Below are 27,004 nucleotides of genomic sequence, written 5' to 3' on the forward strand. Positions count from 1 at the left end.
AAGATTAAACAGTGTTTGGTCGCTCAATGACTAGAGTGTTGTGGAGTAGGTGTATTGAAGCCGTATGTCTCTATCCTATCCTGTTGTTTTTCCACTGGTGGGAGCACTAGTAGAGAGGCCAGCAGGGGCTACTGACATTTTAACCATCAGGCTGGTTTGACCTGCTCTGAGCAGGGCTACAACTGAAGCTGGCTAGAAAACAGCCTTTCCCTCCCAGGAAAAATCTAGAATTTTTGAAAAAACATTTGTTCCACCCTGGCTGCCCAGCGAGCCTGGAAGCGAAGGCTGTATTAAGCTGATCTGACTTCCTTGCTAGGGTTTGTTGGTCTCTGCAAGTCCAAAGCCTGCAGTATTACCTATAGGGTGACCAGATGTCCCGATTTTATAGGGACAGTCCCGATTTTTGGGTCTTTTTCTTATATAGGCTCCTATTACCCCCCACCTCTGTCCCGATTTTTCACATTTGCTGTCTGGTCACCCTAATTACCTAAGCAGAACCCACCCCATGCCCACCCACCCAGCTTGCCCAGAGCAGAGTGAGGCCCATAGCTAGAGGTGCTGAAAATTAGTCCTGGTATGGAGACGGCTTGTGAGCCTTTCCCAGAGCAAGCCAGACACCAATCTGAAACAACTTTGGTTTATTATTTTCCACATGGGGTCTTACAAGATTTAAAAAAAAAAAAACCCACAGTACCACAGAAAGCAGAGTCGCGGGCAGAAGGGGAGGGCTCGCCTGCACTGGCTCCATGCTCACATATTAAATTGAATACAAAACGTGGGGGGGAAATAGGCAATTCAGTGAGTTCAGCACCAGGTGATCAGCAGAGAGCTGGTGTCTATGTTGCCTTTTCATAGGTGCGAGTGCAGATAACAGTGCCCAGGGTGAGAGTCTGGAATCAGAAACAAAACAAGGGAGGTTAGAGGAGGATTTGGGGTCAGTCCCTCGCCAGGAGCTTCACAGCTGACTTTCCCCCCAGCAGGTTCTGTCAGGCATTCACCGCAGGGCAGGGATTTGACTGGATTTCTGGGAATTAATAGTTCTTGAGATCTGCCCCTAGCTTCTCTCTCCGCTTTTAAGCTATCCCTGTAGGACAGATATTTAGCCAGCTTTTCTGGTTCTTCTAACCCGTCCAAGGCCTGGTCTACGCTTGTTGGACTGGTTTAACTGTGGATTCAGAGTGTATATTTATATCGGTACCACCCTGATATATGCTGGTATAAATGTACCTTATTACCAGTATAGCTATTTCTCTTTCCTGTAAGGGAATATGCACCTTTATACTGATGTCGCTTCTTCCACACAAGGGGCTTTGTAGTGCTTTAACAGGGCTAGTTAAAGCAGTTACAACTTACCGCTGTAGACAACCCCTACGTTTATCCGATGCCACCTACTGATTGGCAATATCTTGAGTGATGGAAAGGCAGGTGCCGTTAGCAGATCCTAGGAATACTTTTGCCCTCTTACCAGAATTAACTTCCCATCCTCCAGTTCTCGGACTAACGTCGTCTCCTTTCCATCCCATTTCTGCACATGGATAAGTTTTCCTCCATCCAGCGTCACGAGAGACTGCAGGGGGAGAGAGAGATCAAAGGGCATAGCGTAGGAGCAGCACAAGTGGTTTAAAATGGGGTAATCAGATCCTTCGTGGGCTTAAGGTTCAGGCACACGCAGTGTCTCTGCTCGCACCTCCCCAAGGATTTGCCCTTGAATCCGGTCAGCAGGACCTTTCATGTCTCTCAAAGGGGTGAATGCCTGGGAACTGTAACATCAAGGAAGCGGTGCAGGCAGGGTGGTGTCACTGCAGAAAGAGCCATCAGAATTAAGTCAGGGCTGGAGGTGGGGATTTTTAGATCTCACTGATGCTTGGCTGTTCATTGCTGCAGCTAGAGTAGGGCAGGCCATTCGCCCGGCCATCCCAGCAGCTGTATTTTGGTGGCTTGTACAAAAGAAGTTTCTTGGTGGCTGCAGAGAGAAAGGACCCTGCCCTCCCAGCTGCTAGAATTAGTTTACAGGGACAGTCATGGTGGCAAAGAGAGAGATTTTAATCAGGCCTGGAGCGACTGGGTAGCAAAGGGGTCATCCCACCCCCACCTCCCCAAAAAAAGATCATCAAAGGGTCCTAAATTGTGAGAGAGGCTAAAATATGAACCAAGTTGTTCAGTGTAAAGCAGTGAACAGTGGCAGATGGGAGAGTTTTCATCCTTTTATATACATTTGAAATCACAGCAAAATATTGACACCGGAGCTAAATTTTATTTGTAAACTCTTAAAATCCAAGATTTTTCAGGAGTTTCACCAACCCCTGGACTTCTGGAAGGTAGGTTGTTTTTTAAATAGTGATGTCCAGGGGCCTCAAAATACCCCCCCCCCCCTCCCCCAATCATGGGACCCTAGAACTGACCCTGAGTTTAATATAGTGCATCTTGACATGAATTTCCTTGGTGAGTTAATGCCAAAAAAGGGAGGAGGAGGAGGGAGTCTTTCCTACCCTTTAGTCCCATCTGGGGGTTCTCTCGCCTCAACCTTAAATTGAAGGGGCTGATTAATGTCCAGGGGAAATAAACTCTCAGGAGATCTGGTGGGGGGTGCTGCTGTTGTTATGCGAGAGTTTGGGGGTGGCCACATTGGTTTGGATAAGGAAGGGGGAGCCCAAACTGCTGGAGACCAGAGCAGAAGTTGGGTGGGGTTTGGAAGACAGGTGTGTCTGTTCACCGTGGCTGATGGGAAAAGGTGCAGTTCTACTGCCGCTCCCACAGTGAGCAGGGGATTGTCCAAACCTGCCCTCCCCTGGTGTGGCCTTCACTCTAACCTGACAAAGCCCCAAGGCAAGACTTCAATTACAAATGCAAACCCTGTCCTGAAACACCTAATCCCAGGGCTTTTCAGCCTTGGTTGCTAGCCCGCCCTCAGGGAGCCAGTCTGTCTCTTATAATAGAGTTGGTGCTTGAGTGACCTCCCCCCTGCTCTGACTCCCAGGATGAGTCAGACAGGCAGCTCTTCACCTCCCTGGTGTGGGTGGGAGGGAGGGGGTGCAGGCGGATGACTCAGAGGTCCACTGGGGCCAATGAGCAAAGGTTTCGCTATTCTTTACACTCAGCGTCTAGAACAGCCAGCTAATAACGCTCACCCTTAGCTCAGGCCCCAAGGACTGATGGTCCTGGTGATAGCTGTGGCATTGGTGTGTGAGTGGCCATGGCTTCGTTATCTCTGTGTGCTTCACCGCCTCCTCAGAGCTGCTTGGGCTGTTCAGAGAGGATCGAATCCCGGAGGCCTCTTTATTTAATCAGTGCTGAGCTGGTTGCCCATTTGAGCCAGTTTTGCCTTGGGAACAGGAGCCGTAGAGGCTGAATTTCATCTCCCGACGAGATGCTGATGGACGGGCGGGGGGCTCGGGTCACAGTGTCTCGGCTGGGTTTCTGAGCAGTGTAATTAAAGCCTGATTGTTCCCTCCACCTGCCCCTGCCTGCAAGGCTGTGTTTACACAGCATCTTGTGTTGATGCTGACCTAACAGCCAGGCCTGGCCATGGTTAAGGTCAGCGTGACCATTCTCTTGTCCAAACAGCCAGGGAACCCCTGTGCAATCAGGTGATGTGAGGCCAAGCCAGGTCCATATCAGGCCAGAGAGCCTCCTGCCCTCTGGAGACGGGCTGCAAATCCCCCTCCTGCTGCTGTCCCGGTGTCACTCTGCCCCCTTCTGCACGTGTTTGCAAGAAAAACTTTCCTCTTCCATGCCTGCAGGGATGGGCTCGGGCTGCAGGACTCAGCTCCTGCTTTCCAGCACCCCAATGCTTGGGGAGTACTCAGCTCCAGGAACCCCATCTCAGTAGGATGCGGCTACCCCCAGCCACGCTCCTGGGATGTTCTGGGAGGCACCTCTGGGGCTCTCTAAACTCCTTGCTGAGCCCCCAAGATTGTTCCATGGCTCCCGGCTGCCAATCCTTAAATCTGAGGCCCCCATCAAGCCCCTTCTCTCTGGTGATCCTGCCCCACTGCTCCCTTCCCTGGTCTGGGCCACCCACTAGCTGCAGGCATGTTCCCACTAGAGAAGGTGGCCTCCTAACCTTGTGGCGCTCCAGGTGGCAGGCACCTGGGGGATATAAGACTTGCCCTCTCCCAAGGTGGGAGCACAGGGCAGAGGGTAGAAGGCTCCACAAAGGCAAGGGAGAGGAACGGTGCAGCAGCTGGGTGGGACAGGGGGCCTCTGTGTGATGTTTCACAGCACTTTTCGGGGAAGCTTTACAGATCCTAGGACCTAGAGATGGCAGAGATCTGGTCAGCCCACTCCTGATCGCAGTGAAAGCAGCATCATTCCCCTGCCATCCCTCTCCAGGAGGTGGGGACCACAGCAGGGTTGTTCCCGGCTGTATAGCTGGAAGATCTGTATAGGGTAGCTTTGAGCGTCCTAAGGAACAGGGCTCCCCAACCCCCAGGAAATGAGTCCCCAGCCTTGCAGATCTCATCATTAGGGAAATCCCTTCCCCAAATGCTATCCTCTGTTTGCCCCTTGGACTGTCCCACCCAATCCCCATCTCCCGCTGGTGCAAACCCTTCCAGACAGCAGCACCTGCCCAGAACTGGGGCTTTCCTTAATCGCTCTCCTCAGCCCCCTAAACGCTTGTCCCTGATGATTGATTCCATTCCTAGCCGACTCTCCTCTTCCAAGCCCTGAGCTTCTTACCACTGCTCAGCACAGATCCTTTGTCATAAGAACATAAGAATGGCCATACTGGGTCCGACCAAAGATCCATCTAGCCCAGTATCCTGTCTTCCGACAGTGGCCAATGCCAGGTGCCCCCAAGGGAATGAACAGAACAGGTAATCAACAAGTGATCCAGCCCCTGCCATCCATTTCCAGCTTCTGACAAACAGAGGCTAAGGACACCATCCCTGTCCATCCTGGCTAATAGCCATTCATGGACCTATCCTCCATGAATTTATCTAGTTCTTTTTTGAACCTTGTTATAGTCTTGGCCTTCACAACATCCTCTGGCAAGGAGTTCCACAGGTTGACTGTGTTGTGTGAAATACTTCCTTTTGTTTGTTTTAAACCTGCTGCCTATTAATTTTATTTAGTGGCCCTAGTTCTTGTGTTAGGAGAAAGAGTAAATAACATTTCTTTATTCACTTTCTCCACACCAGTCATGATTTTATAGACCTCTATCATATCCCTCCTTAGTTGTCTCTTTTCCAAGTTGAAAAGTTCCAGTCTTATTAATCTCTCCTCATACGGCAGCCGTTCCATACCTCTAATAATTTTTGTTGCCCTTTTCTGAACCTTTTCCAAGTCCAATATATCTTTTTTGAGATGGGGCGACCACATCTGCACGCAGTATTCAAGGTGAGGGCGTACCAAGGATTTATATAGCAGCAATATGATATTTTCTGCCTTATTATCTATCCCTTTCTTAATGATTCCCAACATTCTGTTCACTTTTTTGACTGCCGCTGCACATTGAGTGGATGTTTTCAGAGAACTATCCACAATGATACCAAGATCTCTTTCTTGAGTGGTAACAGCTAATTTAGACCCCATCATTTTATATGTATAGTTGGGATTATGTTTTCCAATGTGCATTACGTTGCATTTATCAATATTGAATTTCATCTGCTGTTTTATTGCCCAGTCACCCAGTTTTGAGAGATCCTTTTGTAGCTCTTCGCAGTCTGCCTGGGACTTAACTATCTTGAGTAGTTTTGTACCTTCTGCAAATTTTGCCACCTCACTGTATACCCCTTTTTCCAGATCATTTATGAATATGTTAAATAGGACTGGTCCCAGTACAGACCCCTGGGGGACACCACTATTTACCTCTCCATTCTGAAAACTGATAATTTATTCCTACCCTTTGTTTCCTACCTTTTAACCAGTTACCAATCCATAAGAGGACTGCCCTCTTATTCCATGACAGCTTACTTTGCTTAAGAGCCTTCGGTGAGAGACCTTGTCAAAGGCTTTCTGAAAATCTAAATACACCATATCCACTGGATCCCCCTTGTCCACATACTTGCTGACCACCTCAAGAATTCTAGTAGATCGGTGAGGCATGATTTCCCTTTACGAAAACCACCTTGATTCTTCCTCAACAAATTATGTTCATCTATGTGTCTGACAATTTTGTTCTTTACTATAGTTTCAACCAGTTTGCCCAGTATTGAAATCACGCTTACCGGTCTGTAATTGCCGGGGTCTCCTCTGGAGCCCTTTTTAAAAATTGGCATCTGAGATGCATGGGTTAAGCGTCCTGCAAAATAAATAACCCACAGAAGACATGTGGGGAGATAATGTTTATGGTTTTGTATATTTACATATGTATGAGTAGGGTCAACAATGTAATCAACAGTCCCTGTCTATGCCCTATTCTGATAATTCAGAGGTCAAAGGAAGATCCTAGCATTTAAATGAATTGTAAACACGGGATACCTCGGTATTCATCTCTCTTTGAAATGGATAGCAAATAATCTGTGAATGGTGGAGGAACAAGCAAATTGCCTTATGTTAATTCTATAGCTAAGTACCGATGATGGACTTCCTTCAAAGTCATCCTAATTACCTTTTGTTCCGCGAGGAACTCGCAACTTGTCAAAAGACATGAATTGTATAAAAGATCCTTGGGTCCTGATTCTGTCATCTCAGATCCGCTTTGGCTTCATCAGGGGAAGTTTGAGTCACAAGACTGAGGTCCCAGTTATGCTGGTCCACCCTGAATGTGAGATTTGGACATTGGACTATAACCTATGCACTGAATTCCAAAGGCACTCTTTGCAACTACGAAGCTCACCATCTCTGCTATGAATCTGCACCTCAATGAATTGAACTCATGTCTTTGTGTATATTGATCTTTTAACCAGACTCTTTTTTTTTTAATAAATTTAGTTCGGTTAATAAGAATTGGCTGTAGTATGTATTTGGGTAAGATCTGAAACATTCATTAACCTGGGAGGTGATGTGTCCAATCCTCTGGGGTTTGTAGAACCTTTTCTTTTATATGATGAAATAAGATTTACAGAAATTTTCATCATATTTGACGTGGGTACCTGGATGGAGGCCTGAGGCTGGATCACTTTAAGGCAGTGATTCTCAAACTTTTTTACTGGTGACCCCTTTCGCATAGCAAGCTTCTGAGTGCGACCCCCCCCCCTTATAAATTAAAAACACTTTTTAATATATTTAACACCATTATAAATGCTGGAGGCAAAGCGGGGTTTGGGGTGAAGGCTGACAGCTCGCGACCCCCCATGTAATAACTTTGTGACGCCCTGAGGGGTCCTGCCCCCCAGTTTGAGAACCACTGCTTTAAGGGAAACTGTTGTTTGGACTTCTGAGTAACCAGTGAGGTAATAAAGAATCTGTTTTATGCTGGCTTGGTGAATCGAAGTATTGGAATATACACCAGCTTTTTGGGGTTTGGCTGCCCCATTCTTTTCAGTTCACCCTAATTGAGTGACTGTAGCTGGCTCCCCACTAGGACCCCGGTCACAGTGGCATAGTTACGCTTGGATACCCATTACCATGGGTTAATTGGGTTTTTGGATCAGAACTACACGCTTGTCAAAATTTAATTTTGATATTGGAGAGCTTAAGGGTAAAAATCAGTTACAGTGAGTGACCCATGATTGAGATCCTGACAGAAAAAGCCTGGAAGAATTGTGCTCACAGAGGGGGTTGTCTTTTAAGAAAAAGGCCCCAGATCAGGAATTGAAAAATCTGTTAATTGCCAGTAATAAGGAAGCAGACCCAGCGAAAGTGCTTGCAGGGAGAAACCAGCAGCTAGAACTTGTACAAAAGCAAAAAATAGCTGATATGGAAGGAGAAGCTGTTCGGAAGGAGAAGCTACTGAAAGAGAACACCTGTGTTTTGAACATGAACAAAGAATGGCGGATATTCGATTGCAGGAACTAGAAGCTAAGGCAGAAGTGGATAGACTTAAGCTCAAACGCAAAACAATAAAGGAACAACAGGAATTGTATAATCCTGAAAAGCCAGCTCCTCTCAACAGCAAAGATGGGGATAAAATCTATCCAGTTTGTAACAATGTTGGTATGTTGTTTGACTCTAAGCAGTTGTCTGTGTGTAACCAAATGTACCCCAACACTGCCACCTTTCATGTAAATGTTTTTACTGTGAGCTCAGGTGAAGGTAACCCCATAACTTGTGCAGAGAATGTAAAAGTCAATGGGAAAAGCTGTTTAGGGCAAATTACAGCTTCTAACATCACTCTTGTTAAAGCAGATCTTGTCAAAGAGGAAGATTAGTTATCAAATAAGAGTGTGAATTTTGTAATCCTCTATGATTACTGTACGTGTGACTTTAGCCAGAATCCATCTTGACTGGAATGGTGTTAAACATGAAGTTATAGCTGGTGGAAGGAAGTTATTGCCTAAGGATCTTTTGATTGGGGATGATATTAAAACTTTGTTCAGTCAAGTTGATGACATAAACCAGTCACAGGAAAGAAATGGTCCTGAACCTGTGTCTACTAGGGGCAAAGATTTGCCTATGGAGGGTTTCTCCAAATGTTTGTCTGAGGAAGATGGCTGTTTGTCTGTGCAAAGAAGCAGTTGAAGCATACGTGAATGAAGTTTCTGAATGTCTGTCTGATATCTCAGAAGTAAATCTGGAATTAGATGAAGCACAAAGAGAGCTCATTTATGGGGAAAAGGTTTTTCTAAAGCAGATTAAAGTTGATGGTCAGGTTAAAGCCCTAACTGAGGAAGAAAAGGGCGCATTCTTGGTGAGTGATAAATTGTTGGCTAGTAAAGCTTGGAAAAGTAAGCCTGACCCAGGTAAAAGTGATGTGCTTAAAGTAGCTCAGTGTAATAAGACACTATTTGTTGAAAACAGCAGTTTATCTGTTAAGGGAGGGGAAGGCAAAGAAAGTTTAGATGAGCAGAGGCAGCCTTCTGAGCTGATGGCTTTGTCTAATCAGCAGTTTGGGAAGGCAAGATGAGTATCCCTACACCTTACCTGTTACCAGAGAGGAGAATTGTCACAGTGAAGGAAATACTCCTGTGACTGTTAGGGGTAATGACTTGCCCATGAAGGGAGCTAGCCCAATCTCCAAGCAATTGTCCGTGAACAGCCATGTGTGCTCTTTTCTGTTTGTAAAGCAGACAGAAGAAGCCTGTCAGCCTATGATGGTTAGGGTTACCATACGTCCGGATTTCCCTGGACATGTCCGGCTTTTTGGTGCTCAAATCCCCGTCCGGGGGGAATTTCCAAAAAGCCGGACATGTCCAGGGAAATAGGGAGGCATAAGCCAGGGTCCGCCCGGCCCCAGCACGATCCGCCGGGTCCGCAGCGCAGCCCAGCTGCCCCGGCTACATTGTAGCGAGCTCGGGCGGGGGGTGGGTGGGGGGGCTCTGGCTTCCTTCGCAGGCGGGGACCCCCCGGCCACTGGGGGACCCTTCCTGTGGCCCCGTTGCCCCATGCAGCTTGGAACCCGGCGCCGCGGGAGCTGTTTCCAGCGGGGACAACAGGCCGGGGAACATGCTCGGCGGCAGCAGGAGTGGGGGGTTCCCAGGAGGGGGCAGTCAGGGGACAAGAAGCAGGGAGGCTTAGATAGGGGGTGGAGTCCTAGGGGGCAGTTAGTGGCAGGGGTCCCAGGAGGGGGCAGTCAGGGGACAAGGTGGAGGAACAAAGATCCTTGGGTCCTGATTTAGGTGACAAATCTGAGGAACTGTCACTTTAAGGGAAACTGTTGTTTGGATTTCTGAGTAACCAGTAAGGTAATACAGAAGCTGTTTTATGCTGGCTTGGTGAATCTAAGTATTGGAATATCCACCAGCTTTTTGGAGTTTGGCTGCCCCATTCTTTGCAGTTCACCCTAATTGAGTGACCATAGCTGGCTCCCCACTAGGACCCTGGTCACAGCGTTACATAAGCTATCCTCCAGTCATTTGGTACAGAAGCTGATTTAAATGATAGGATACAGACGACAGTTAGTAGTCCTGCAATTTCACATTTGAGTTCCTTTAGAACTCTTGGGGGAATACCATCTGGTCCTGGTGACTTATTACTGTTTAGTTTATCGATTTGTTCCAAAACCTCCCCTAATGACACCTCAATCTGGGACAGTTCCTCAGATTTGTCACCTAAAAGGAATGGCCCGGGTTTGGGAATCTCCCTAACAACCTCAACCATGAAGACTGATGCAAAGAATTCATTCAGTTTTTCCACAATGGCCTTATCGTCCTTGAGTGCGCCTTTAGCATCTTGATTGTCTGAGGCCCCACTGGTTATTTAGCAGACTTCCTGCTTCTCATGTACTTAAAAATGTTTTTGCTGTTACTTTTTGAGCCTTTGGCTAGCTGTTCTTCACATTCTTTTTTGGCCTTGCTAATTATATTTTTACACTTCATTTGCCAAAATGTATGCTACTTCCTATTTCCTCCTAGGATTTAACTTCCACTTTTTAAAGGATGCTTTTTTGCCTCTCACTGCTTCTTTTACTTTGTTGTTTAGCCATGGTGGCTCTTTTTTGGTTCTCTTACGATGTTTTTTTAATTTGGGGGATACATTTAAGTTGAGCCTTTATTATGATGTCTTTGAGAAGTTTCCATGCAGCTTGCAGAGATTTTACTTTTGGTGCTGTACGTTTTAATGTCTGTTTAAAAATGTCCTCATTTTTGTGTAGTTCCCCTTTCTGAAATTAAATGCTACGGTGTTGGGCTGCTGTGGAGTTTTCCCCGCCACAGGGATGTTAAATTTAATTATATTATGGTCATTATTACCAAGTGTTCAGCTATATTCACCTCTTGGACCTGATCCTGTGCTCCACTTAGGACTAAATCAAGAATTGCCTCACCTCTTGTGGGTTCCAGGACTAGCTGCTCCAAGCAGCAGTCATTTAAGGTGTCAAGAAACTTTATCTCTGCATCCCGTCCTGAGGTGACATGTACCCAGTCAATATGGGGATAGTTGAAATCCCCCCATTATTATTGGGTTTTTTATTCTAATCTCCCTGAGCATTTCACAGTCACTATCACCATCCTGGTCAGGTGGTCGGTAATATATCTCTACTGCTATATTCTTATTATTCAAGCATGGAATTACTATCCATAGAGATTCTATGGTACAGTTTGGTTCATTTACGATTTTTACTTTGTTTGATTCTACGCTTTCTTTCACACATAGTGCCACTCCCCCACCAGCATGACCTGTTCTGTCGTTCCGATATATTTTGCACACTGGTATTACTGTGTCCCATTGATTATCCTCATTCCACCAAGTTTCTGTGATGCCTGTTATATTAATATCCTAATTTAATACGAGGCACTCTAGTTCACCCATCTTATTATTTAGACTCCTAGCATTGGTATATAAGCACTTTAAAAACCTGTCACTTTTTAGCTGCTTGCCATTACATGATGTAATTGAATGGGACTTTTTTTTCATTTGACTGTTTCTCATCAGATCCTACCTGTATTTTATCACCTTCCATCCTCTCCTCCTTATTAAGACATAGGGAATCTCCATTTATAGATCCTCCTCTAAGGGATGTCCAAACTACATGCTCCTCTGCACCTGTCGGCTTTCCCGCAGCCCTTAATTTAAAAACTGCTCTATGACCTTTTTAATTTTAAGCGTCAGCAGTCTGGTTCCACTTTGGTTTAGGTGAAGCCCATCCTTCCTGTATAGGCACCCCCTTTCCCAAAAGTTTCCCCAGTTCCTAATAAATCTAAACCTCTCCTCCTTATACCATCATCTCATCTACGCATTGAAACCCTGCAGTTCTGCCTGTCTAACTGGCCCTGCGCGTGGAACTGGAAGCATTTCAGAGAATGCTACAATGGAGGTCCTGGACTTCAATCTCTTACCTCACAGCCTAAACTTGGCCTCCAGGACGTCTCTCCTATCCTTCCCTATGTCATTGGTACCTACATGTACCACGACCACCGGCTCCTCCCCAGCACTACATAAGCCTATGTAGATGTCTCAAGAGATCTGCAACCTTCGCACCAGGTAGGCAAGTCACCATACTGTTCTCCTGGTCATCGCAAACCCAGCGATCTATGTTTCTAATGATCGAATCATCCATTACTAATGCCTGTCTCTTCCTAATAACTGGAATTCCCTCCCCCCGGAGAGGTATCCTCAGTGCGAGAGGAAACCACATCATCATCTGGGAGGAGGGTCCCAACTATGGGATCGTTTCCCTCTGCTCCAGTTGGATGTTCTCCTTCCCTTAGGGCAGGTCTTCACTACGGGGGGGGGGGGTGTCGATTTAAGATATGCAAGTTCAGCTACGTGAATAGTGTAGCTGAATTCAACGTATCGGAGCCGACTTATCCCGCTGTGAGGACGGCGGCAAAATCGACCTCCGCGGCTCCCCGTCGACGGCGCTTACTCCTACCTCCTACCCGGCGAGACGCGATAATTCAATCCCCGAGAAATCTATTTCTACCCGCCGATTCAGGCGGGTAGTGTAGACCTAGCCTTAGACTTTCATCCTCCTCAACAGCACAGAGGCTGTCAGACTAGGGGTGGAATAATCAACACCCCCTGCAACACGTAACTTTTTCTGAGAGGTCTCCCACTCCACTTCTAAATGTAAACGTGCTTAGCTCACAAGGTCTGAAAATATCAGGTGGTGTGGTTACAAAAGCAAGGCACTTCTGAATTCAGTAGGAATGTTGGATGTGCATAGAACACAGGACTGGTTCCTGCATGGTTATAGACCTGCAGTAAAGTGGAACAATTTTCAGTTTGTGTGATTGGAGGATATCTGGATCCATATTGTATGACTGTCCCACATAATGAGGAAAAGTTGAAGTGCCTTTGCTGTTGTTGAAATCTTAGTTTCTGTGGAGAACTTGTCATCTTCTTTTTATGTTTTTACGGGAAACAAAACTAAAAAAAGGGCAATGGTTGAAAATAGCAATTCTGGTCCTAGTTAGCATTGGGAAGATGCCAACATTTGTTGCTCAATTTTATCCTATTTTTTCTACAGAAATTTACAGTGGGTCAATATTTGACTTGGGAGAAATGAAGTAACAGAGAGTGGCCCAAATTGAACTTGAGCGCTCCTGAACTTTGAGGATGTAAATCTGGAAGGCAGGTGCTAGATTCCCTTTCTGAATGTTAGATAAATCTGGAACGGAAAAGCCAATTTCTGCTTCCTTGGCTCAGAAGTGGAAACTGAGTCACATCCTCCTGTGTGCCTGGTATCTAAAGCTGCCCAGGTCCTCTAGTAGAGCCTTCCCTTCCTTACTTATCATTTTAACTTCTCCTGGTGGGGTCCACATAACTCTGACGCTTGCTAGGCTTCAGATAGACTTATCAGTCTCCACCCCAAACCCCGCTTTGCCTCCAGCATTTATAATGGTGTTGAATATATAAACAAGTGTTTTTAATTTATAAGGGGGGGGGAGGGTCGCATTCAGAGGCTTGCTATGTGAAAGGGTCACCAGTACAACACTTTGAGAACCACTGAGATAGAGGCACACTGTCCATTCATTCCTTCTTTGGGGGCTGCCAGCCGAGGCCACTAGCTTCCCTAATCCAATCTGGGGACGTCTTTTACTCTTTGTGCCTACATGTTCCCCATTCACAGCACCACCCCCTTCTAGCAGCCAGCTCCCCATTCACAGCACGCTCCGTGCATCAGGTCTCAACAGCCCCCGGCAGCTTCCCCTCCTTTTCTGGTTGATAGCAGCCAAGGGAATGCTGGGAGATGTAGTTCCTTTCCTGCTCCAGGGTCAGCTTTCCAGGCAGGGAGCTGGCCAAGGAACTACAGCTCCCAGGGTACTTTGGGCTCTCAGCTCCCAGGTTGGATCCCTGCGGGCAGAGGGTGAAGGCTGGTCTGGAACGTTGTTGCCTGTCTCTGGTTGGGGGAGGGGGGATACAATGTATCAGGGCCCTGAAACAGTGTATCATATCCCAGGGGGCTGGGGGGGCTGGCGGTCTGCTCGCCGCAGGGGCTGGCCGAGCCTGTGGGGTGGGGGTGGGGGGATAAGGTGTTCTCTGGGGCTGGACTCTGCGGTAACCAGTGTGCTGCTCCACGCACTGAGAGGGGAGGAAGCGAGTGGTATGAGCCCCTTCTGAGTGTGGGCCCGGCGCCACGGAGCCACTGGTGCCATGATAAACCCGGTACTGGGTGGAACCGTTCTACTGTGTCCCGGAAAGTCTCATCTATGTACCTCTCTGTCTCCCTTAGCTCCTCCATCTCAGCCACCCTGGCCTCCAAAGCCTGTACGCGGTCTCTGAGGACCAAGAGCTCCTAGCCCTGGTTTTCCTGAGTAGCTCCGCCCCTTGGTTAAGGGTTGATGGGTGCTAAAGAGATTAGGGATCAAAGCCTCGTTAAGAAGCTCTCAGCTCCCAGCCTTGCCTAGCAGGCCACTAGGCTCAGCACCCACACAGTCAGCACACAGTCCCCCAAACAAACAGACTGCATGGTATATTTCAGTCCTGCAGCAAGCACACCGCAACAAACACAAACACACACACAACAGACAACAAACTTACCCCAAGGGCAGGGCCGGCCCACAACATTTTGGCACCGGAGGCGGGGAGCTCAAATGACGCCCCCATGCCCCCTCGCTTGGGCTAAAACTTTGAAAGGTCTCAATTCTGCCTTCTTCCTGTTCTACTCCTCTCATGGTACTGCTCTGCTACCTACCCCAAGAAAGGAAAGCTAACAAAGTGCCTTGTTCAAAAATTTTAAGTAACACTTAACTTTCAAACGCCTGAACAGCAAATGTAACTTTTCTTGTCTGCATAGTAAACACTGGCATTTTTATCTGTTTGAATAATCGAAGTGGTACTTTCCGTGCCTTCTTGATTGCAAAGTTTTGAACTGTGTCCTGAAGGTCCACAGTCTGGGCCAGCTCAAGCTCTATTGAGATGGCTGCAAGGCCGACCAGCCTCTCCTGTGTCATTGTGGAGCGTAGATATGTTTTTATTAACTTCAGCTTGGAGAAGCTGCGTTCTCCACTGGCAACTGTTACAGGATGTGTTAGAAGTATGCGCAGAGCAACAAAAGCATTTGGAAAGAGGGTGGACATCTTATTTGTGCACATATATTCGGGAACAGCCTTTGGAGTTGATCCTGCTGAAATGTATCTTGAAAGGGCTTTCAGTTCATCACCTAAATCGTGCATGTCATCATGTGTCAACACTGTCTCTAGTGCCCTGCATTGCTGGTGTAGGTCTTTTTCAGGTAGAGTGAGGAGTTTTGGAATATCATACAACATCCCAAATATACTGCTGTGTTCCTTGAGCTGCATGAAATGTTCTTCAGCTGACCGCATTGCATAATCTAGCACCTAGTTAAAGAATTCAACTCTGAATTGTTGTTTGGGGTCTCTTATGGGATTATCCCGTGCCTCGTAATCAAAATGTCTTCTTCGTCGGTGACTCATGTATTCTTGAATGGGTGGGAAAATAGCTTCAGTGTGAAGTTCCTCTGCCAACTTCTGTGCACTCTTCAGAATGTTTTGAAATCCCTCATCTGACCAGTAAGACTGTAGGTATGACTTTTCTTTGTCCAGTTGTTCCATTGCTCCAGATATATCTATATATACCAATCTCTTGCTTACAACATTTATTTTAAACAGTATGTCATGCCACAACACTAAGCCACACAGAAATTTGAAGTTATGTATGTTTCTGGTAATTCCATTTCTCTCTGCCACTGTTCTCCCATGAACAGTTCCTGTCATAGCATTATCCTCCCTAATGGCAACATCTTCCCAATTTCATAGAATCATAGAATATCAGGATTGGAAGGGACCTCAGGAGGTCATCTAGTCCAACCCCCTGCTCAAAGCAGGACTAATCCCCAGACAGATTTTTACCCCAGTTCCCTAAATGGCCCCCTCATGGATTGAGCTCACAACCCTGGGTTTAGCAGGCCAATGCTCAAACCACTGAGCTATCCCATTTGGTGTTTGATAGGCTTTATCGCCTCCACTCGACTTTCCCATCGTGTGGTTTCAGTGTCAGAGAGGATGTTCCCAGATGTTGCTTCAAAATTTGCCATTGATTAGTTGATGCAGAGAAAAATACATAGATGCTTTGAATTACATTAAAAAATTCAGCAGCCTCACTAGAAGCTGATGCTGCATCACTGACCACCAAGTTCAATGAATATGAACTGCATGGGATAAAAAAAGCTTGAGGGTTTAACTCTCTGGTCCGGGTCTGCACTCCTCTGCTCTTTCCTCTCATGTTGGCACCATTATCGTAGTCCTAACCTCTCATGTCGGCTATCGCAACTCCCGTATCTTCCAGCTTTTTAAGAAGCACATTTGTCATACCAGCTCCTGTAGTATCATCAATGCCAATAAATTCTAGAAAATGCTCTCTGACAGTCACCATTGCAGGGACATTTTCACTAGGTTCTGTTGTTGTTACAAAACGCACCATTCAAGTCATTTGTTCCGTATGGCTGATGTCAGGTGTGCAGTCCAGAATAACAGAGTAATATCTTGCTGACTTCAGATCTGCCACAATCTTCTGTTTGACTTTTGTTGCCAGTAACTGTCTGATCTCATTTTGAATTGTTTTTCCAAGGTAGTGGTGTGTGTACATTTCTTGGGTGGTGACTCTTCTCAGATGCTCCTGGAGTACAGCATCACACTCAGCCATCAGCTCCACAATTTTAAGGAAGTTTCCATTGTTTGGCACATTCAGCTGATCTGAAGTGCCACGCAGTGCTAGGTTTTGGGTAGCAAGCATTCTCACAATGCCAATGAGCCTTTTCAGAACGTTTTGCCAGTAAAGAGACTCTGATGCAATCTTCTCTTGATGCTGATCATCTATGGTGGCCTTTAACCTTAGTCTCATCTCAAGCTCTTTCCACTTATGGAATGCTCTCCGGTGATTTGCTGCCTTCTCATGGCATATCAGATTTCTAGCCAGATTTTTCCAGTCCTTTGTTCCTGTAGAACCCAATGTGGCTGGAACCTTAGACTGGAAGAGTTTGCAACAAAAACAGTATGCAGCATTCTGGGTTTTTGAGTACATAACCCATGGCCTCTCCACTTTGTCACCGTTGGGGATTTTACGCTAGTAATGTGTTGGATGGAAATGTCTATTTTCATTGTCTTTGGGAAACATTAAGTTTTTCGCTTGCTGTGGCCCATGCAGTACAAGGAAGTCCCTCAGGCTACTGCTCAAGTGGGTCCACAGTCCTGGATCATCTTGACTTAAGGATCTAAACTCAGCAGCAGCTGTTTCTTGCGCCTCCACCACACTCTTCTCTGATCTACACTTTTCTTCAGGAATGTGCATGGTTACATCCATTTGAGATGGAGATATGGATGCTGCAGTAGCTGCCAGGTCACCTGCACTCTGACTAACGGGAAGATCAGGCATCTCCTCACCACTCCCATCCTCACTGGGGCCGGAAGGCTCACCGTGAACGTTTGTGTCTATGTATCTCAGGAGAGCTCCTTCCTGCTTAGATAGGAACGCTTCCTTTGCTTGCTTTCTTTTTCTGAATGCTGCCCCACAGAGGCGCTTCTCCTTTCACTCATGACGGCTGTTCTGTGCCAGCTATAGTGGCTCTCAACACTCAGTTGAAGGGGACAAATAAGCAGGTGGGTAGCAGGACCTGAGTGAGGGAAGATATCAGTGTCTTAAGGGCCTAACTGGCTCCTACTACTTCAGTTGACTGCCTGTTCTCCTCAAGTGGATTCAAGGAAGCAGCAGGAAACAGGAAGCTCCCTGAGAAGCTGGTGTGAATCAGTCCAGGCTCCTGGGAGTGCTCGAGAGGTACATAAGAGGCTCCTCCTCCTCTCTCTCCCTGCAGCTCCTGCTGCTTTCTGTTATTCCCTCTCCCCTTTTCTCCTGCCTGCCTGTTCTGTCTCTTGTGCCCTCCTTCCTCCAGCACAGCTCTCCACCCTCTCTGTGCATCTAGAGCAGAGAGAATACATATGCACCAGCAGCAGACACAATTTTCTACACTCTGGGTCCTAGGGGCGCCCCCCCACAGTCTGGCACCTGAGGCGGCCACCCCAGTTCACCTCATGGTAAGGCCAGCCCTGCCCAAGGGTCACGTAATTGCTCCTCCTTCACCTGGAGAACTCCCTTGGAAAACTCCTCTGCTAGCCGCTCCTGTTTGCTAGCTCCTCTGGTCGCTTAGGAGCGAGCTTTTTAGAGCCCTGGTCTTCCTGAGTAGCTCCGCCCCTTAGTTAAGGGTTGGTGGGTGCTCACCACCAAGCCACACAGCTTTGGGCTGGCTGGGCGCAGCAGGGCGACCTGCGGCTGCGTGCAGTGCCGAGATCAGTGCAGCTCTGCAGCGGCTGCCTTGGGCTGGAGGTTACTGTGCTGCCGTCCTGCTCTTCTTTACCCTCTGGCCAGCTGCCCAGGGCACCTGAAGGGCACGTGCTCAGCAGTTCACGCCTGCTTGCTCCATATGGGAAGCCAAGGTGAGTTTAGTGTAGATTCCATCAGACCTCGTCACCCTGTATGTTTTTCTCAAGCTCTCCAGTGCATCACGGATATCCTGGGCAGCCGGAGCTAAGAGCGAGTCGACCCCCCACCCCCACCCCACCCACACACAATAGAATCAGCTGAACTTTTTGGCTAGCGAATATAGGCCCAGGATCTTACCGAGCCCCATAGCAATGTATTTCCTGTTCTTTTACTGTAAGTTATAACGTGCTGTAACCGGGAGTCATGCATGGCCGTGTGCATGGATGGATAGGATCTGCATTTATTCTCCACCCTGCCACTGACCTTCAACACCTCTTACGGTCACTACCCTGCTCCGTGCCTCGGTTTCCCCATATGCAAAAAGGAGGTGTGTGTGTGGGGGGGGGCGATGATACTTGCCCAGCTTTGTGAGGTGGTAGAAAGTCTCTTAGCTAAAGTGCTAAGTATCTTTAGCCATTTACATAGATTTTCCAGCTTGTACCATACATTATGGGACTCTCTCAAACACTCCCCTTAAAAATCCCATGCGATTTCCTTGAAGGAAGTCGTTGCTTATTCCTATCCGGGTCTCCAGGCTCTGTTCCCTGCCCCAGCTTGGTGTGGGGGTCGTGGGCAAAGCCCGTCACTTCTCTGCAACGCCTTCCCTAGCTGTGAAGTGGGATTAAAACACAGTCCTGGGCCCAGCCTCTAGAGGGAGACGTGCTCACTTGCCACCAAGCCAGGCCCTGTGCAGCGCCGCAGTGCGGGGAGGGATGCGTTACGGAAGGTGAAATCGGTTCAGCCACTGCAGGTTGGGGAGCAGAAGACACCCCAACAACCCCTCCCCCCTCAACTCTAGGCAGTGTATTGGTGGCTGGTGAAACTGCTGTGCTAAGCACTGTCCCTGCAAGGCCGGTGTCTCAGGGTGAGGGGCCCGCTGTGAATCAGTGGCATGGCGAGGGCAGGCAAATGGGGTGGGCCCCAGGTTTTGGGGGGCGGGCCATGACGGGATGTGGGAGGGAGGGGGCCAGAAAGGAGGGGGGCCTGCCTCCCCCAACCCCTCCAACCCGAAGCTGAGTCTGCTCGGGGCACAAAGGCTGCGGGGCGTGCCCATGGGGCTCGAGCTTTGCCCACCCCTCCCAACCCCGCCTCGGTGTCTGTCTGCATCCTGCTCCTGTCAGCGCCACGCGCTGCTCCCCGGTCTCCGGCCCCAGCGCTAGACCCACCCAGCCCCACCCCCCGTCTGGGACGACTCGCCCCCTCCCAGGTGGGGGTGTGCCTTGTGGGGACGGGTCTGGGCAGCAGCACGTGGGGCTGGCAGGAGAGGGACATGGCCGGCGGGACGGACGCCGAGCTGGGGTCGGGAATCCCAGCCTGTGGGTTCGGGTGGCTCCAGCCCCGATTTGGGTGGGCCTGGAGACTAAGTGGGTGGGCCGCAGCCCACTCAAGCCCACCTGTGGCTACGCCCCTGCTGTGAATATGATAGAGCCAAGGCGGGTGTGTGACCGATTGTCACGCTTAGCTTTGCCATTCGGACTCTGGCACGCCAAGGGGCAGGTGAGCAAAAGGGCGGTCCTGGGGCGCTAGTGGTGGAGGCGCTATGTAGGGACGGGCAGAAAGCTCCAGGGGGCACCAGTGGAGACCGTTCAGAAATAGCATGGGCTACATCCTTCATTAGGGCTCAGTGTGATTGTCCTGGGCCTGGCCCCGCCCTCTTTGAGGGGCTGGAACAATTTGTATAGTGGGGGTGCCGGTGCTGAGAGATATTGAACCAAACTGTAAACCCTGAATAGGATGGAAACCACTTCAAGCCAGGGGCGCTGCAGCACCTCCAGCACCTATGGGGGCTGGCCTCATTCCTTTCTGTCTTCCTGTCTTGCCAGCACTGCAATGCTACAGGAAGCGTCAGTGCAGTTGCCTGGCTCTCCCCATGTCCCCAGCCCAGAACTCTCACGGGGGGAACCCCATCTGGCTCTGAGAAATTAAGCAAGGTTGGTTATATGTACAGAGGCTGCAATTCGCCCCTGCATCAAGGTCCAGCCTGAGGCCTGTACCCCAAGGGAATGACTGCATCGCTCCAGCAGGGGGCAGTCTTTGTGTATGGACCCACCCCCCACGTACGCACACGCACCTACCCAGAGCGTGCCCAGATCCTTTGAGATACTAAACAACATTGCCGAGAGATAAATCAGTTTAACAACAAACAGCCCATGCGGAAGCCCCGGCGCGCTGGGCATCTCAGCAGTTTGACAAGCCCCAAGGCAGGCTGGGGTTTATTTTTGTAACACCGCAACCTTGACGATGTCCCCATCGTTAAATGAAAGGGCACAAACTGTCTTGTTTGAGGTCTTTGAAGTGTATTTAATGGCGCCTGGGGGCCTCGTGCCTGTGTCAGCTTCCTATCCCTGCAGTCAAATCTCACTTTGCTCCAGGAAGGGGAGCATTTTTTGCTAACAGTTACCTGAAGAGGGGGAAATCCAGGGTGTGCTCCCTTTTGTGAGGGCCACTGATGAATAGAGAGGCTAGAAAAGGCAGGTTTCCTCCCCTCAAAAAGGATTTTTCCTGCTTTTCGGATTTCCCCCTCCCTCCCCTTATGGATATTCCAACTCGCCGTCCATGTTTCTTTGGAGAACTCCTGGACAGGGGTGGCTCTATGTATTTTGCCGCCCCAAGCACGGCAGGCAGGCGGCTTTCGGCGGCACGCCCGCAGGAAGTCCGCTGGTAACGCGGATTCGGCGGCATGCCTGCGGGAGGTCCACCAGTCCTGCGCCTTCGGCGTCCCCGCCGCCGAATTAGCGCCGAAACCGCAGGACCAGCGGACCTCCCGCAGGCAAGCCGCCGAAGACTGCCTGACTGCCGCCCTCACGGCGACCATCAGGCCCCCCCGCGGCTTGCCGCCCCAGGCACGCACTTGGAGCACTGGTGCCTGGAGCCACCCCTGCTCCTGGAAGAGGAGAGATCTGGAGTGGGGTCATTCGGCGTAGAGGGGTGGGAGTGTTTGAATCTTTCCCAAAGAGAGGTTCTCACTTCACTGTTTACCAGGCATTGGAATTAAGCGGGGGTTACCCAAACCAGCATTTTTAAACAGCCCAGCCAAAGCACCAGTCCCTCCCCCATTGATCAAGCTCCATTCTTCAGACCCCTGGTGGCAGAACCCTACCAGTTCTCCACAGTCACTGGTGGAAAACAGGGGCTGCAAACCTATATTTCTAATGTAAAAAAAAATAAAAGAATGCAACAAATGTTTTTGGAAAGCCCCTTCCAGGCATTCCTGGTGCACCATAAAGAAGCAAAAAGGGGGATGCAAACCTCCATACTTTTACCCTGGGGGAAATGAGGGTGGGATGTGGCTGGGTGTGTTTATCTTGCACAACTTGCCTTCACAGTACAAGCTTCCAGCGCATCTGGCAGCCAGGCGTGGATAACTTCCCCTTGATTTTATCTCAAAGGATCTGATTTTGCAACTCTGAACTCCCGGGGGCAGCTCTTCTGCAGCGTCCCTCTGAAGTCCATGAGGAAAGGACTTGAGCGCGGGGCCCCAGCCAGAGGATCTCAGAAGTTCCAGGAGCGGGCAGGGCTTTTCCAAAGGGGATGGGAGAGGACAGGACCTAAGCCCAGCAGCGCAGGCTTCATTTAACAAACTCAGTAGGGATAGGGTTACCATATTTTAATTTAAAAAAAGGAGGACACTCCACAGGGCCCCGGCCCCGCCTCAACTCCACCCTGCCCCCGCCCCCGCCCCTTCCCCAAAGTCCCCGCCCCAACTCTGCCCCCTCCCCTGAACGCTCCGCCCCCTGCTCCTCCACCTCCCCTGTTTCCCGCAAATCAAATGTTCGCGGGAAGCCTGAAACAGGGAGGCAGCAGGTAAGCTGGGGCTGGGGCAGGGGCTGGGCGGGGCGCGGCGCGGCCCAGTCCGGTCCCCCCGCCCGAGCGGCTCCCTCCGGCGGCCGGCCAGCCCAGGCCAAGAGGTTCTGGCTCCGGCGTCTCCTGCCCGGCCCGGCTCCGCACCGCCGGGCCCGGTCCGGCCCCGGCCCCCTGGCCGAGCACCGCCGGCCCCTCCCTCCCTCCCTGTTTTCCCGGACATGTCCAGCTTTTTGGGATTTCCTCCCAGACGGGGATTTGAGGCCCAAAAAGCCGGACATGTCCGGGAAAATCCGGACGTATGGTAACCCTAAGTAGGGGATCCAACAACCCACTGTCACCGGGGTGGTGGTCGCAGGAGGGGGGGTGATGACCCTGCAGCAGACCGAGGTTTTCCCACAACAAACTCTTGGTGCTTTCCGGTTGCTCTGCTAAGCAGGGCTGTTCACTCTGTCCTCTCTCTGGCGAGGGGGTGTCCAGGGCAGCTGGGGCTCTAGAGCACGTAGGGAGACACCCCCCCCCCCCGACCTCCCCACTCAGGTTCGGGTGGAGTTTTACCAAGGGACTCCTGAGACTCCTTCGTGCAGCAGCTGCAGTAAAGGTGCCTATCTGAACGCTCACCTTACTCACTGGACTGGAGGGAATTAATACAACCTCAGCTGCTGTTCCTTCTCTGATCCTTGGGGGTTCCTGGCTCAGCCACCTGTTGCTGTCCAGCTTTGAAACTTCTACTCCGCCCTCCCTCTCTCTGATTCAAAAGCCCTTCTGGTTTGCACTGGCTGTTTGTGGCTATGAGCTGCTGTCTCCACACCCCCCAGAGCAAGGGGCCACGGGCACAAAGCTCGGGTACAAATCTTCTGGTTGACAGGACAGTTATTACAAAACACTTTGTCACTTTCCCCAGGGCTTTGCACAACACAGATAAGACACGTCCCCTGAGCTGGAGAGCTTTCTGGCTCAATGAGACAGGACAAGCAAACCCAAGGCAAGGCAGAGAGGGAGGGATTGTAGGTGAGAAGAAATGGTTCGAAGAGGCAGACTGAAGGGTGTAGGTGCTAAGGTGCCACATATCTAGATTGCAGAGGGTGTCAGGTGGCCAAGGACCCTGGGCCTTGGCCCATTGTAGAGATCAGGCTGACTGCAAAGTTGGATCTAGATCTGTGTTTAGATTCTAAATATACCCGAGAGTTTGGGGATGTTTGGCTCAGGCCCATCTCTAGTAATATCTATTACCCCTTGGCCATTTGGAAACCCATTCACAGCCCTGCAGTACATCTGCTATGCTGGTGGCAGGACACTGATCTAAATGAAGGCTTGTCTACATGGGGACACTCAGAAAAGTTAATCTGAATTAGTTTGGTAGTTTAGTTAACTGCATTAACTCTGAATAAGAGTGCTCCCACAGGGGATTAAAGTTACCTTAATTCACTTCCAAAGTGAATGCTGAATAAGAGCATCCACACTGGGATTTAATGTGTTTTCACTAATCCACTTTAAATTCACTCCTTTAGTTCAGATTAATTTTCCTGAGTGGCCCAGTCAGGACCAGCTCCAGCTTTTTTGCCGCCCCAAGCAAAATATATATATATATATATATAAAGCTGCGATCAGTGGCACTTCAGCGGCAGCTCTACCTCGCCGCTTCATTCTTCGGCAACCGATCCCTCCGAGAGGAACTGAGGGACCTGCCACCGAAGACCTGGACATGCCGCCCCTTTCCATTGGCCACCCCAAGCACCTGCTTCCTTTGCTGGTGCCTGGAGCCGGCCCTGGGCCCAGTGTAAACTAGCCCTTGGCTATCTAGCAGCATCCCCATCTGGTGGCTGGGGCTGCCCTGTGTGTGTCCTGTTTGTCCTCCGGGCCAACTGTTCCTCCTACCTTGACATGTCTGTCATCGGCGGTCATCTCATCAAACTCCTCCCCCAGTTTGAAGCTGATCTCTGTGCTCTTGAAGGTGCTCTGGGTCTTCACGGTGACCTTGTCGCCCTCCAGCTCGATGATGGTGGTGGGCTTGGTCAGGTTTGCTATCTGCCTCATGGCAAAGCCCACGCCTGTGAGACAAACAACAAGAGCAGACAGCACTGAGTGGGAGCTGCAGGGAGCGGGCGGAACAGATCCTCAGCTGGCGTGAACTGACTCCAATGGAGCCACGTCATTTGACACCAGCCTCAGATTTGGCCCGAGATCTTCCTTGTGCAGCTCCAAGCAGGGCCTCTCCCTCCAGCACATCCCCGCCCAGCTCACCCTTGCTGCCTCTCCCCACAGCTCCCGACGAGAGATCACCGACCAATGGGAGCCCACAAGACACATCAGGCCTGATTCTGCCCTCGCTCCCACCCGTCGCTGCCGAGGGGTGACTCCCCACGCACTCTTGGGGGCCTATTATCTCCTTTCTATTTCTTGTGAGACACAGGAGCCAGAGGGGGCGGGTTCACACTAGGCACTTGCACTTGGCCTTCTGCGTGGGTCACCCCTTGGCACAGGCAAGTGTGCGACAACACACCCGTGATCATTTCTGACTCCTACAATCAAGAGCTTGGGAGCCTGCCCTCCAGCATCTCAGTAGCTTTAGGGGGGCGGTGAGCAGTAAGTCCCCTTCCCAAATCGTCTCTCCCCTCAGCTGGACTGACTGACTCACAACTAATAAATAACATCCATCGCTCTCCGGGTAGCACTGGACAATTTCCTGAGCATTGGTGCCTCTTGTCTCCACTTATCTCAATTGGGCGCTTGGTTCCGTGATTGCCTCTCTCATCACAGCTCTCGAGGGGCAACGGAGCGAGAACTTGGCCCACTGACCACAAATCACTGCCAGCAAGCAGCTGAACGGAGCCCGGAGAGGAGCCGTGTTCTGAAGTGTATCAGCGTTTGTACTGGGCTCCCTGCATAGCCCGAATCCAAGCGTCAGTATTTTACAACCCTCCGGACACTGGTTAGAATGGGAGACGCCCTTGGGGCTCGGTCTTTGGCAGCTGTTCAGTGGCCCAGCTCCACTCCCTTTCCACCCGCTCAGAGCTGGCCCTCAGCCCTCAGCAGCATGGCAGGCTCCCTAGCCCTCATCTGGCCAGTGGTCATCTGCAGCGCTGGATTTGTGGTTACAGATGTGTCCAGAGGAATGTGAGCAGCTGCCGTGGCCTGGCAGTGGGTAGGAGAGTGGAGAGCAGGGGGGATATAGGGCAGGCACCGAGGAGGGGGCAGTGAGGAAAGAGACAGAGGGTTTCCCACACTAAGCAAACTGTCTGTGCGATTCCAAGGTGCACCCACCTCCCCGCACAACTGCAGCTTGGTTTGTGTGTGGGACCCGCGCTGCAGCCTTTTGTCTGTAGAGCGCCTTTAGGGAAGGTCTGTCCTACACAAAGCTGGGCTCAGGTTCATTCAGGGACAAAAGTCCCCCCACCCGTGCTCAAGTGCTTTGCTGAATCAGGGCTGCTGTGCTGAGCACTAACCCTTCCCCAGCACCCATGTGCGCTGCTGCGTTCGCACCTGCAAGCTCCCAGCTGCTGTGTCCGGGACACCCCTGCCCACCCGCTGATTTTATTGGGACTGCGAAGGTGCAACAGCCCAATGTCCGCTATCTCCGCATGGCAGCTGCACTGTTCCCAAGCACGCGCCAGACTCATTTCCAGCATTGACGCCAGTGCAGTTCAGCAGGATCGCGTGGAAAGCCCCTATGGCTGAGGCACAAGGGCTGACGTTTAGCACAACACCTGGGAAGTGATTAAAGGGCTGCGCGCTTGCTGCTGGGAGCCAGGGTGTCAATGGCAAGCAGCAAGTGATCCCGCGATAGGCCGGCGGTTAGCAAATGTTGGCTAAGCTGGGGGGACGCAAACGTGCACGTATTAATGCACAACAGGGCTTGGCTCCATGCGACTCAGCGCTTGGTTTCCTTCTTTTGGAGCAGTAACTGCTGCAGGGACAGGCGCAGGTTAGCCATAATCCTCACAGTGAAACCACCACCAGTTAGGGAGAGTCTAATCTGCACCCCCTCTGCTTAGGGCTGAGTTGTGTGGGGCAGGGACCATGGCACAGCTGGGGAATGTGTGAAGCCTGGGCCAAGAATGACTCATGTAACGCTGACACTCCTGGGGAGGTTGGCAGCAGCAGGGATCAAACCTGGGAGCCTGGTTCCTAATGCATCGGCCTCTACTGCCCGAGCTAAGAGAGCCAGCTCTCCTAGGCCGGAGCAGGCGCATCAATCGATCTGTTTGGCCTAGCCACCGCTGGAGGGGACAGAGCTTCACAGCAAGTGGGCATGTGTAGTGAGGCGGAGTGGCCTCCCACTGAGGTAGAGGGGAAGGAGTCTGTGACGTTCTCTACCTTGTGGGACCACCCTGCACGCCCCATGTATGTTCATCCTTATAATATGATGGTGTGGGATCCAATGCAAAGTTTGTCATGTCGGGTGCCTTTGGAAGGCTCATGACACACCGAGCAGTGTTGTTATAGTGATGTTATAGGTTGTAATTTCATGTACATAGTGATGAGGCTGAGAATGTGTCCTCATGGCTTAAAACAAGCCCAGGCAAAAACTCTCCAAGAGCAGAGGGGCAATTCATACCTCATCAGGGCACGTATGGGAAAAACCCAGCCCAGCCTCACAGGAATAGGGGACACTGGCCTAAGCAGCAACAAAGGATCTGTTGGACTCTCGAGGGAGTCACCCCCTTCCTTTGGTCAGTTTGAGACTGCGATGAGGTAATGCTCACCTGACTCTGAAGGGGAGGGGGCGAAGCCACAAGGGAAGAAAGAATACGATAAAAGGGAGAGACGTTTGCCATGCTCT

General features: G+C 50.2%; 1 protein-coding gene across 1 annotated transcript in view; it reads right to left on the bottom strand.

The window, feature by feature from the left end:
* Positions 1 to 623: 623 nt before the first annotated feature.
* The window catches only part of FABP3 (fatty acid binding protein 3), a 258,275-nt gene continuing 231,894 nt past the window's right edge, over positions 624 to 27,004 (bottom strand). Inside the window, exons 3-5 of the mRNA XM_065576966.1 lie at positions 24,100 to 24,272; positions 1,466 to 1,567; positions 624 to 890 (exon numbers count right to left, since the gene is read on the bottom strand). Coding sequence (XP_065433038.1) covers positions 837 to 890; positions 1,466 to 1,567; positions 24,100 to 24,272 — 329 coding nt within the window. The 3' untranslated portion in view covers positions 624 to 836. The remainder of the gene's footprint in view (positions 891 to 1,465; positions 1,568 to 24,099; positions 24,273 to 27,004) is intronic.

The sequence above is a fragment of the Chrysemys picta genome, chromosome 23 (assembly GCF_011386835.1).
Source record: "Chrysemys picta bellii isolate R12L10 chromosome 23, ASM1138683v2, whole genome shotgun sequence".
Lineage (NCBI taxonomy): Eukaryota > Metazoa > Chordata > Testudines > Emydidae > Chrysemys > Chrysemys picta.